General features: G+C 51.0%; 4 protein-coding genes across 4 annotated transcripts; 3 read left to right on the top strand and 1 right to left on the bottom strand.

Annotated features, from left to right (window-relative positions):
* Window positions 1–117: 117 nt before the first annotated feature.
* Window positions 118–2,234, top strand: L228DRAFT_255973 (GMC oxidoreductase). The gene is made up of 3 exons (XM_018333903.1): window positions 118–556; window positions 625–1,471; window positions 1,524–2,234. Exons 1-3 carry the CDS (start codon window positions 313–315, stop codon window positions 2,059–2,061), a joined length of 1,629 nt encoding a protein of 542 aa, XP_018188398.1. The 5' UTR covers window positions 118–312; the 3' UTR covers window positions 2,062–2,234.
* A 287-nt stretch (window positions 2,235–2,521) lies between these two features.
* On the bottom strand, window positions 2,522–4,804 carry L228DRAFT_255972 (carbohydrate esterase family 9 protein; the record flags this gene model as incomplete). The annotated part of the gene is made up of 4 exons (XM_018333902.1): window positions 4,089–4,804; window positions 3,376–3,868; window positions 3,075–3,291; window positions 2,522–2,960 (listed from the first exon to the last, which is right to left on the bottom strand). The coding sequence occupies exons 1-4, from the start codon at window positions 4,473–4,475 to the stop codon at window positions 2,522–2,524; spliced, it is 1,536 nt and encodes a 511-aa protein (XP_018188397.1). The 5' UTR covers window positions 4,476–4,804.
* A 717-nt stretch (window positions 4,805–5,521) lies between these two features.
* Window positions 5,522–8,938, top strand: L228DRAFT_137667 (glycoside hydrolase family 3 protein). Its single transcript, XM_018329146.1, has 4 exons — window positions 5,522–5,802; window positions 5,877–5,995; window positions 6,104–8,616; window positions 8,681–8,938. The coding sequence occupies exons 1-4, from the start codon at window positions 5,753–5,755 to the stop codon at window positions 8,792–8,794; spliced, it is 2,796 nt and encodes a 931-aa protein (XP_018188396.1). The 5' UTR covers window positions 5,522–5,752; the 3' UTR covers window positions 8,795–8,938.
* A 1,322-nt stretch (window positions 8,939–10,260) lies between these two features.
* On the top strand, window positions 10,261–12,427 carry L228DRAFT_137642 (p53-like transcription factor). The gene has a single exon (XM_018329145.1). It carries the CDS (start codon window positions 10,552–10,554, stop codon window positions 12,283–12,285), a length of 1,734 nt encoding a protein of 577 aa, XP_018188395.1. The 5' UTR covers window positions 10,261–10,551; the 3' UTR covers window positions 12,286–12,427.
* The last annotated feature ends 109 nt before the right edge of the window (window positions 12,428–12,536 follow it).

Below are 12,536 nucleotides of genomic sequence, written 5' to 3'. Positions count from 1 at the left end.
GGACATATCAAGTTCAGTATAGCTTGCACACAGAACTCTGCAATGTTCATAGAATAGCCCACCTAGCTTATCAATATAGTCTCAATAGCATCAAAAGAAAAAGACTGCCAATACTCACTAATGTAGTACAGTAAGATACAGGTGTGCGCGTGGGGCTGAGACGATGCAGGATCCGTCACTACTTTCGTATAAGCCCCGCGTTCTCACCCGACTTTCTTTTGAACACACTCTTTTCCCTTCACAATTCTGGTTCACTGAATCATTGAACAACGAGGTCTACGTTCAACACCACGGCCTCTCTCTTTCAACAAGATGACCACCACCCGTCTCGATCCTGCGCTTGTCGACGCCTTTGACTATGTCATTGTTGGCGGCGGCACAGCCGGTTGTGTCATTGCAAGTCGTCTGTCCGAATACCTGCCTGACAAGAGGATACTCTTGATTGAGGCTGGTCCCAGCGACTACATGGACGACCGCGTGCTGCTGCTTAAGGATTGGCTCAACCTTTTGGGTGGTGAGCTGGACTATGACTATCCCACTACCGAGCAGCCAATGGGTGAGTATTGAGCCTTTGGTAAAAATGGCCGTCTACAGTTGGATTTCAAGCTGACCGACACCATCAAGGCAACTCGCATATCCGTCATTCTCGAGCCAAGGTCCTTGGGGGTTGCTCTTCGCACAATACTCTCATCTCTTTCCGCCCCTTTGAGTATGACTGCAAGCGATGGGAGGCTCAGGGCTGCTACGGCTGGTCTTTCAAGACCTTTACTCGTGTCTTAGATAACCTGCGCAACACTGTTCAGCCGGTGCACGAGCGTCACCGGAATCAGCTGTGTCTCGACTGGGTCGAGGCTTGCTCCGCCGCGCTCGATATCCCCGTCATCCACGATTTCAACAAGGAAATCCGCGACATAGGGGCTCTCAAGCAAGGTGTTGGCTTTTTCTCCGTTTCGTACAATCCCGACGATGGCCGCCGAAGCAGCGCCAGTGTCGCATATATCCACCCGATCCTAGGCGGAGCTGAGAAACGAGAGAATTTGACAGTCCTCACCAATGCGTGGGTTAATAGAATTAACGTCCGACATGACCGTGTTACTGGAGTCGACCTGACGCTGCAGAGCGGTGAAAAGCGCACCCTCAAGGCCAAGTCAGAAACAATTCTCTGCGCAGGCGCCGTGGATACGCCGCGCTTGATGCTTTTATCTGGATTAGGCCCCAGAACTCAACTTTCTGATCTCGGTATTCCTGTAGTCAAGGACATTCCCGGCGTGGGCGAGAACTTGCTCGATCATCCTGAGAGTATTATCATGTGGGAGTTGAACCGCCCCGTACCGCCGAACCAAACCACTATGGATTCTGACGCCGGCATCTTCCTCCGTCGAGAGATTCCCAACGCTGCTGGCGGCGATGGAGATATTGCCGACATGATGATGCACTGCTACCAGATTCCGTTTGCCCTCAACACATCAAGGTAAGCCTGTATCTTCCTCGAAAAAGAATGATACAATTTTAACACGCTATAGAATGGGGTATGAAGCCCCAATTGACGCGTTCTGCATGACACCGAACATCCCCCGTCCTCGAAGCCGTGGACGACTATTTCTGACGTCGGCCGATCCCACCGTCAAGCCGGCGCTTGATTTCCGTTACTTTACCGACCCAGAAGGCTACGACGCGGCCACCGTCGTTGCCGGTCTCAAAGCAGCGCGTCGCGTGGCCCAGCAAGAACCCTTCAAGAGCTGGATCAAGCGCGAAGTTGCGCCCGGTCCAAAAGTTCAGTCCGATGAGGACCTCAGCTACTACGGCCGCAAGGTCGCTCACACTGTCTACCACCCTGCAGGCACCACCAAGATGGGCGATCCTGAAAGGGACCCGCTGGCGGTCGTCGACTGCAAGCTCAAGGTGGCTGGTCTCCAGGGAATACGCATTGCTGACGCCGGCGTCTTTCCTGAAATGACTACTATCAATCCCATGTTGACCGTCTTGGCTGTCGGCGAGCGCGCCGCCGAACTCATTGCCGAAGATGCAGGCTGGCGGGGTGACCACCGACCAAGGTTGTAGAAGTTGTAGGATGTCTCCAACGTATTCTTAGGTTCTCGAAATCCAGCATCGATGTGAATTTTGGATTCACAGGAAAAGGGTCTGGCCATTTTCTTCTATATACCACTCATGATAGATCTAGAGGATAGTCTAGACATTATCCAAAATAATTTACAATTCTTCTACAAGGCAGGATCAATGCTTACGAGTTTGGATACATCCATAAAATGAAAAAGTGTTTGACTATAGAATATCCATGGCCTACGCCCACCCAGTCCCAAGTTTCTACGTTAGATAAAGTATGTCAAGGTATAGCCATACAAATTACTTGATATATGACATATTGACACCGCTTGCATCAGCTTCGAACTCGTATCTCATCAATAAATACAGTAATAAAAAGAAAATACTGAATGACTGAACAAATAAAAAAAAAAAAAAAAATAAGCAAATAATAGAAATAAACAAATGAAACAAACAATTACTCTTTACAATCCGCCCGATCAAATACCTTTCTCCCAAACTTCCATACCTGATCAAGCACAATTTTCCGACCTGTATATCGGTGTTCTTCTGTGGGTCCGAGACCGGGGATTGCGCTTTCGCTCTTTCGTCGCCCTTGGCGTTGACTTTCTGGGACACCTAGACCGTTGCCTGCTGTATCAGGAGCCTTGTCGCCAAGGTCCTGGGACGAAGAGGTATCAGGCTCGCCGATACCAGTCGATGCCACTGCGCCATCGGCGGCGTCGACGACTCGGAGGACAACAAGGTCCGCGTCGGCGCCGCTCTCGAGCGTGCCTTTGACGTTGCCGAGTCCGAGCATCTTTGCGGGTGTCAACGTGATTGTTTTGATGGTCTGTGGGAGCGAAGAGCCAGTCCAGTTGAGGAAATTGGTGGCGCATTCGATTAGGGTTATGGAGCTGGCGGGTATTTAGTATAGAAATGAAATATGATGAAATGATAAAATGATAAAATGATAATTGTGCTTTTGAACGAAGAGTGACTGGGGATCAGGATCAAGGGCAGCAACATACCTCCCCGCAATGGTCTTCGAGTCCTCCGACGTCACTGCGATACCGCGTTTCAAAATGCGCATGCCATTCGTAGCATCGTACAACCCATCCGGCAGACCAACCAGCGGCGTCGCATCCGTAACGAGGATAAAACCATCTGGGTGCGCATTATACGCAATCTTGACCGTCGTGGGATGCAAGTGCTGGCCGTCTGCAATGATGCCGAAATAGGGGGGTCCTGCGGCTGTACCTCCCTTTTGCTTCTTGGTAGTGGCGGCGCCTCCAGGTTGAGAAGATGATAATGATGATAATGCTGATGCACTCGTGGTATTCGTGCTTGCTGGCTCGGGCTTGCGACCGAGGACGCCAAAAATGCCTGGGTTGCGATGATGCAACGGTCGCATGGCATTGAAGAGATGCGTGATCATGGTCGCGCCGGCCTCGACAGCGGCAGTGGCCTCTTCAAACGTTGCTTCGGAATGGCCAATCGAGTAGATGATGTTGCGCGAGGTGATTTCGGGAATGGCGGCTGCGATGCGACCAACTTCGGGAGCAGCAGTGATCATCTTGATCGGCAGGGGCGCGGCAAAAGGGTCGTCGTCGTTGTCACGGATTGGAGCAGCATCGCCCAGGTTGCTCTTGCCGTAGCATTCCACGAGATCGGGAAACCCGCGTGGCGCGGAGAGTAGCACGTCCCGACTGTGGATGCCATGTTTGCCGGGACTGATAAACGGACCTTCGCAGTGGGCGCCGAGTGATTCGGACCCGTCTTCTGCACGGCGTGCTCCGCCTGATGGGCCGAGATATCGAAGGGTCTGGATGGGAGGGCCGTCAGTCTTGGTAGTTTAGGGTTAAGGTTTGAACGAAGGAAATATGTGGAGGGAGCGCAATGGTGGGTTGCGAGAGGGAGAGGGGAGCAAAAGAGCATGCGATGCAACGAAGTGAAAACGATTGATACACCGATCAGATTTCATAGACAGTTAACACAGCGGTTAAAGGATAAAGAAAATCATTGAACATTGTTGCGCATCCTACCTTATGATACACCTCGCTGCGCTGGCTCGTTAGCGTTGGTAGATACGATGTCACCCCCGTCTTGATGAGACCTTGCCCCACGCGTCGAACGCCCTGGGAATAATGCTCCAAGTCCTCTGGCACGACGGAAAAGTCAAAGCCAAATGCGCCGTTAAGCTGCACGTCAATGAACCCGGGAGAGACGATCCGCCCGCCCAGGTCAACAGTGGCGTCCGGCAACGTCTGGCCGCCATAAAAGGTGTCTTGACCGTCGAGAATCTTGCCGGTACGGGAACTGATCCAGAGATCCTCGGCCGCTAATTCGTCGCCTTTGATCAGAAAGCAATTGGTGAGTTTGATCACTCCTGCCGTCGGCGCAGTAGCTATGGAATGCAATGTCGTCGTCATGTCGCTGGTGCCGTAAACTGATAGACTGCCTTCCAAACTGCAAGCAAAACCAATGACAGAAGAAATCGAATATTTATATATAAGTGCAGAACCAAAATCAACAGATTTCGAAGTTAATTTGAGATTGGAAATGGGTAGATAATTCAGATAAGTGACGCGGGGAAGACTTCAGAACAATTCTCACGATGCTAGAGATACAGAAGGAGATAGCACAGATAAAGAGCAATTGTCAACGTAAATCAAATCATCACAAGATTGAAGAGGTGAAGTATATCATAAGACGTAGAATGTAGCACAATTGTGAAGCTTTCAATTGATCAGAAGCAGATGCCATGCCGTTTGAGAGACTGGCGAATAGCAGCTAATAGCGTGCCATTATGCTGCCATGTCGTCGTCTCCTCTCTACCCTACTGGCCAGCTTTGCCCTCTTCGGGGTGATGTCAGGTCAGGCCGGCTCGCTGTGACTACTCCCAAGGTCCGGTAGGTTGCTTAACCGCAACCCCCAAACCGTTACATTCGTTGTCGGTGTTTGGGAGCGAGTCCCCGCGCCGATCGAATATAACTGTACTCCGTACTAAGTGATTCATTAGCACCCATCAAGTCCCACTCCAGCCACCCCAATTATTTCAGCACCCTTTAGCGCTCTTATTATCGTGGTGAGATCGGGGGGATCCGAACAGGGTCCGGCTATCATAGTTTCGTTACAACAGATGTCTTGAACACCTGTTGATACCCTCAAATCCCAGAAGGCCTGCGAATGGGCCATGCAAATGTTCAACGGGCGGAGACGATTGAAGCAGACTTCAAGTGACATTTTGGTAGAGGTTATGAGACACTGATGCTGGTATGTATCGGTTGATATCGTCGGGTTAACATTGATTAACCCTAGAAGGTGTTGGAAAGCCCCTTCTTGCCCACCCCGCAGAATAACCCTTTTCCTGTATCAACTTTCTGTAACATTATTATCACGATTTGAAGTGCTCTGGGGTCATTTTGGATTGGCTGTTCAAGTGTCAGCAACTAAATGCAAGGCTTCTCGATGAAAGGGACCCAGTCAAATGATATTACCACTTCTGCGCCGCGACTAAAAACTTGGCTTTCAATCCATCCTCGTATTTACCCCAAGAACCGCCGAGCAGGATTGAGTTTAATCACTTTCGATACAGTAACATCGACGACCCACATCATCCACACAGCGCACCTCTGCAACGCTACCCTACACGGGTCACTTGCCATGTGATTAGCATTGTGTTTTATCCAATTCGATATTTCCGATTATGGCTTCGCGAGACGACAAGCTGGATCCCGTTTGGGATAACATGGATAGGTCTGTCACTGACTTTGTTCGCAGTAGCCAGGACGCAACCGATGCTGACATGCGCCCCATTGCGGGGGAGCTAGGTCCATGGGGCAGCTCTTTATGATGGGCTTTGATGGGACTACAGTCACACCCCAGATTCGAGCTCTGATCGAAAAGCATCACCTAGGCTCAGTTCTCTTGACCGCCAAAAATCTCAAATGTACTGTGCATAGAATTTCCCCGTATTCTTCACCGGCATCATTGTAGTCCATTTTAATCATTGAGGTTTCTTCCTCATATATCTCTTCAACTGACATTCTCGATATAGCTGCCGAACAAACAGCTGCCTTGGTCTACGAGCTGCAGAAAATTGCCCATGATGCAGGCCACCCGGTGCCTTTGGCTATCGCCCTGGACCAAGAGAATGGAGGCGTCAACAGCCTCTTTGATGAAATCTACATTCGACAGTTCCCCAGCGCCATGGGCCTCGCTGCCACAGGATCCACCGAACTGGCGTACGAGGTCGGAAAAGCAACTGCACAGGAATTGTCCTCGATCGGAGTGAACTGGATCCTCGGCCCCGTTTTGGATGTGCTAACCAACGTACGAAATCAACCATTGGGCGTCAGAGCATCCGGAGACGATCCTCAAGAAGTCTCCATGTACGGCGTTGCTTTTATGAAGGGCTACCAGGAAGCCGGTCTTGTGACATGCGGCAAGCATTTCCCGTCCTATGGAAATCTTGAATTTCTGGGATCAGCGCTCGATGTGCCGGTCATTACAGATTCCTTGGAGCAATTGACGATGAGCGCGCTGGTCCCATTCCGCAATGCCATTGTGCAAGGTCTCGATGCAATGATGGTAGGCGGCTGTGCCATGTCTTCGGAAGGCATGAATGTAATGCATGCCTGCTTGTCTGACCGCGTGGTCGATGATCTTTTGCGCTCTGATCTCGGGTTCAATGGTGTCGTTGTGTCCGAATGTCTCGAGATGGAAGCTTTGAGTCACAACATTGGTGTGCGAGGTGGCACCGTCATGGCAGTCAAAGCTGGATGTGATGCCATCTTGCTCTGCCGGTCTTTCTCTGTACAACAGGAAGCAATCAACGGCTTAAAGCTGGGAGTGGACAATGGCATGATCTCCGAGAAGCGTATTTATGAGTCCTTACGACGCATCCTCGCGATGAAGGCAAAATCCACTTCTTGGGAGAAAGCACTGAATCCTCCTGGACTAGGCCTTCTCTCAACTCTTCAACCTTCGCACACAAGCCTGTCTACAAAAGCCTATAATAGTTCAATTACGGTGGTTCGTGACAAGAATCATTTCATTCCTTTATCTAACATCCTGGAGCCCGAGGAGGAATTGCTTCTTCTGACACCGCTGGTGAAACCCCTTCCAGCATCTGCGCAGTCCCGTGAACTGTCGGATCATGCAGTGATGGCATCGCCAGAGCCAGCCGTCTGGGAGCGCAGTGCGTCTGTCATGAGCGGCGAGAGCGTCTTTCGAGAACTGGGCAGATCCTTGGCTCGGCAGCGAAGCGGACGCGTGTTGCATACCTCTTACACGGCTAATGGGGTACGCCCAGTTCATGAAGATCTCATCAGCCGCGCAGGTGCCGTCATTATCCTCACAGCGGATGCAAACCGCAACCTTTACCAAAATGGCTTCACCAAACACATTTCAATGATTTGTAACATGCAGGAATCAAACGGCGGCGAGAAACGTGAGAAGCCGCTTATTGTGGTTTCTGTGAGCTCGCCTTACGACTTTGCCATGGATCCTTCTATTGGCACCTATGTCTGCACTTACGATTTTACAGAGACTGCCTTGACTGCCTTGGTCAAGGTGCTTTATGGAGAAATCAATCCCAGCGGCGCCCTTCCCGGCACCATCAGCCAGAGCCAGAAACTGCATCTGTCGCGTCAACACTGGCTCGTAGAAAATTGGAATGAAGAGCGAGATGCCAACTCGCTCGATGGACTCATCGAAGCTTGTGTGGACGGAGGCTCAGGTCATCGGTCAGAGCTTGCCAACACGACTTCAAATTCGTTTCTCTTGCACAATCCTGATATTGATGAGGCACATTTTGTGGTCCGCAACAGTAGCACCAAGGCTCTCTACGGGTTCTGCTCGACCTACTTTTTCCGCAGTACAGGGACCGGCGTGATCGGCTCTCTTTTCGTTGACCCCGCGCGAAGAAAGCTCTCCATCGGCCATTCCCTGCATAACCGCGCAATCCGCACCCTTTTGCAGCGGGAAGGAATTAAGCGCTTTCAGTTGGGGTCCAGGCTCCCCAACATCTTTCTAGGCATCCCCTCTGGCAGCTCGGTGGAGAAGAAGCGATTACGACAATGGTTTGCCAACATGGGCTGGAACACAGCCCTTTCACGGCCGGTGTGCAGCATGGCTATTCGCAACCTTAGTACATGGTCTGCACCCGAGGGGCTCGCAAGAAGCCTGGCAGGCGCAGGAGTAGAATTCGACATGGTCTTTGGATGGGATTATGCCGAGAATATCTTGGATCATATACGCACAAACACAAGACAGGGAGTGGCGGAAATGTATCGACTGGCGTTGGCCGACCAGAAAAATTGCGGAATCATCCGCGCGAAACGACCTGAAGATGGCGCCGTGCTTGGAAGTGTCATTATTTACAACGACCATTCAGCTCTTGCAGAATTCGTCCCCTCGCTACGAGATACTCACGAGACTACTGGGGGCATTTCCTCCCCGGTGATATCACCGTCGGTTGGCGAGTATTCGACCCTTTTGCAAGGTCTCATATTACTAGGTGTCCGGCAGCTCAAAGCACAAGGATGTAATACTTGCATTCTCGATCATGTAAGACAAAAGACCTTCTACCAAGAGCAAGTCTGGGTAAAGTCAATTTCTAATCTCTGAACAGATCGACGGTGATGGAAATTTTGATAGCCTTTCTGCGATTGGCTTCCATGTCTTACACAGCTTTGAAGAAGTCACGTGCGATGCAGCAACGTGGACCATGGTACCACCGTCGTGAAACCAACGGATGTGCACCAAAAGAGGAATCCTCAAGAAAACAGCTGTGGTTGACAAGATGAATAAAAATGTTCGTTGCACCCGTCGACATTAAAGGGTTTCGAAGAGATTAAATGGCGCGCGCAAAGGAGACGAAGGGTGGAGTTTGGCGCGGGTTATAGCTTACTTATTATTACTGCGACATTATTTTCAATCACTCAAGCGACTTTTTGGTAATTTTGTTCAAGCGGCACGGATGGACATTCCAATTTCGATCCGCTTTCAGATGGCAGAAAAAGATGCAGCATGTTTAGAGTTTGTTTTGGATCCCTATGCCACGCAAGGACAGGCGTGGGGTTTTGCGACGATTATTCCCCTGATTGTTTGTATGCGCTGAATCCAACCGTTCGGCGCAATTTTGAAATGAATACGACTCAATGTTCTTGGCGATGCAATTCGATGTTTCTTTGGATAACAACATGAATGACATCTGAAAAAAGACAACATCAGACCAAATCGGCGAGCGCGAAATGGTGTGACAATGAGCTGTGAAATGTCCCTCGCCCCTCGCAAAGCTGCCCCAGATAATGGGTTCGAAAGGCAATGGATTGAGACTAGCATCAATTAGTCAAGTGGGAGATGTGTCGCCGCCGCTGGGCCCGCCACGCGGAACCACAAAAGTAGAATTGCGGGTCATGGGGGGGGGCCAGCTTGTACAGATACAGCAATGCCCTACCGCCTTCTCCGACACGAGCACTCATTCTCTCTCTCGTGCGCTGTACCAGAACCAAGGGGAAAACCCCCCTTTCTTCCCCGCCGTCGGGGTAGTCACCGAATCGTGTCGCTTCAAGCACTCGACTCTCCAGACTTTCGGCCTTGTCAATGTCGCCCAGCCTGATAGGGGCAACCATGTCCGTTGTGGAACCAAAAAGAAGCCTTCGGAGCTGATTCAACGGCCCGCTGGATTGCTTGCATTTTATTCTTGGAAATACCATATCATCCCCTATCCCGTATCGTGTGAAGAGGAAGACGGTAAAGGTGTTGTTTCCATTCAGTTGTCCTTATTGGCCCATTCTTATTTGGTACCCGTGCCTCCAGCTAGAGCCTCGGCCGGGCCAAGCTAGAGTATAGTGGGAGTCTTGTCGAGACAACTTCCCGAACGCTGGAGATAAGCTAACACCTATCGAACTGCCCATAATCTTACTACGGTAACCTGTCGCTGGCAGTCGGCGAGAAGACAGACAAAGAGAGAAAAGGACAGGGAGGCAAATCACAAGCTCTCCCTTCACGTTTGCTCCAGCAAGGGTCGATATCGCGATACATATCTCCTCCACGCCGATTGTGCTGCGGTTTATTTTGGCTATTGAACATCAAACATCGTCGTTCACATCGTTGAAGCGTAATACGAAACTGGCTTCTGCTGCCGACTAGATGCGCCGCGGCCGCTGCGGACTCGGCCGTCCCCACGCCGTCGCCGCTTGCTCTTCGCAGCAGCTAAACAATCACCATGGAGGGCTACGATGCCATGACGGCCATGTCTTACCTGCCGGCCACGAGTTTAGGCATTGGCGGCGTGGACTCTATGCAACTGCTTGACTTGGTCGACCCGCAGAATAACAGTTTGGAGACGGATACCTATGTTGGGTAAGCTCACGCTTCACTGTAAATTATTACTCTGCTATCGTCGTCGACACATATCGATGCGATTGCGATATGCATGCGCCAGAATGCAAGACCAAATATTAACTCAACCTGCGTTGATCTAGGAGCGAAGATGCCATGGCATTCGCCCCGCCGCCATCGATGCCGCCGCATTCTCATCCTAACCTTTCTCGATATGCTCCCAGCGCATTAGATGAGCCCTATTCAGATGCCGCCAGCGCCTATGATTCAACTGTGCGGGATCACATGATGCCCGAGAGCCCATCAATTGATCGCGACAATAAGCTTCTCAGTTTTAGTACCCCAACTTACAATTACACGCTCCTGGATTTCAGCGGAATGCGGACATCAGTCTCGATAACTGCGCAGTTACATGGCATGTTCTTCCTTGCCGAATCGCCCTGGGCTACTACAGGAGAACCGTCCAAGCCAGCGACGGAATTGACCTGTTATCGAAGGAACCTTTTCCAAATCTCTGGACAAATTACCATGTCACGGACCATGCAGTGTATCATGACCGAGCAAGGGGAGCGTATCCCTATCATCGGACAAGACCTAGCCATATCTGCCACTGAATCCGTCGAAGGAAATCCCGTCAAGGTCATTTCAGTCCCATGGAAGACCCCCACATTGAATGGACAAATCCCAGAAGATAAAACAGAAAAGGAGCCTCCGCCTTTACCCATTGACCTCAATTCAACAGACGTTGAAGCTGAATACGCTACATTTCCCATTGCATGGAAACGTCTTCAATTCCGTATTGCCACGGCGAACAATGGCCGAAGAAAGGAACTCCAGCAACATTTCGTCGTGCATATAAAACTCATGGCGACCCTTGCCACTGGAAACAAAGTATCCGTTGCCGAAGCTCATTCCGGCGCCATCATCGTACGCGGCAGAAGCCCCCGCAACTTTCAATCACGCAAGGATTTTCCGCTCAACGGCGGCGGCTCGACATCGCGCAAGCATCAACACGGCCCATCTGGAGGTAGCTTGTCACGGACATCGACAGGGGAGTCAGGACAGCAGCAGCAGCATCCGGCTCCATCCAGCGCCACTCCCGCCACGACTGGCACTCTGACATCAGATACCGGAATTGGACCAGTGACAGGACCAGGTCCAACATCAACACCTGCAGCAGCAGTGGCGGTCACAGGGGCCCCTGCGGCGGACATGTCGATGACTTCACAACAAATAGCTTTCCAATACGACCCGCATGACCTGCAAATGTCCCCCGGATTTGTCGATTGGGTCAAACTATCGACACAGAACCAGCCTGGCTCGCTCACCGCCATCCCCAATCAAAACTACCAAAATCCCACCCACAAACCTTCCAACGCCCGCCAGTCTCCCGTCTACGCACAGTCCAGTCCCGAAGCTTCACGCTACTCTACCAGCATGGCCAGCGCCATGCGCGTTCCTGCTCCCATAAACCTCTCCCTCACCGACGACCATCCTCCTCAACAATCACTCTCTCAAAAACGCCAATCCATGGGCATCACGAATAGTGGTGGTTGTGCTTTTACGAGCTCGGCCATGCCCAACTCCTCATCATCTGCCAATGCATCAGCGGCGCAACAGTCGGCACAGAGTCTCCGCTCTAACAAAACACCCCGCCTATCCTCCATTCCCCGTCCTCCTTCCTTTTCATCAAAGTTCCTCGGCAGTCCCGACGAAAGCGCCGACTCGCTTTACGAGTACTTCCCCCTCGGTCTCGACGATTGGATGCCCCCCGTCGATGCAGTCTACCGGCCGCATGTAGTCCATCATACGAATATGCCAAAGGATCCAAAAGCCATGGCCGTCAGGAGTCGATCGAAACGATATTTTTCAGAAGATCATCAGGCGTGATGTCCGATATTGGATTACCTGGGTTCCGAATTCTGCGTTGGGTCGGGTCCAAATAAGCGCATCTTCACACCATATCTTTACCTAACATACTCCCCCTTATCGGCTTCCTCTACTTTACTCTACCTACCTTACCTATTGACCTTTACTCTACTTTTCACTTCACCTTTTTTTTTCTCTTATTCCTTCATCTTTTCCTTCCTCTGTTAACGGCTCCCTTTTCTTTCCACTTTTCCACTTTTCCACCATTTGCT

The sequence above is a fragment of the Xylona heveae genome (assembly GCF_001619985.1).
Source record: "Xylona heveae TC161 unplaced genomic scaffold L228scaffold_5, whole genome shotgun sequence".
In the NCBI taxonomy this organism is placed as follows: Eukaryota; Fungi; Ascomycota; class Xylonomycetes; order Xylonales; family Xylonaceae; genus Xylona; species Xylona heveae.
The sequence above is the reverse complement of the archived record's forward strand: the minus strand, read 5'-3'. Positions and strand labels throughout refer to the sequence as shown.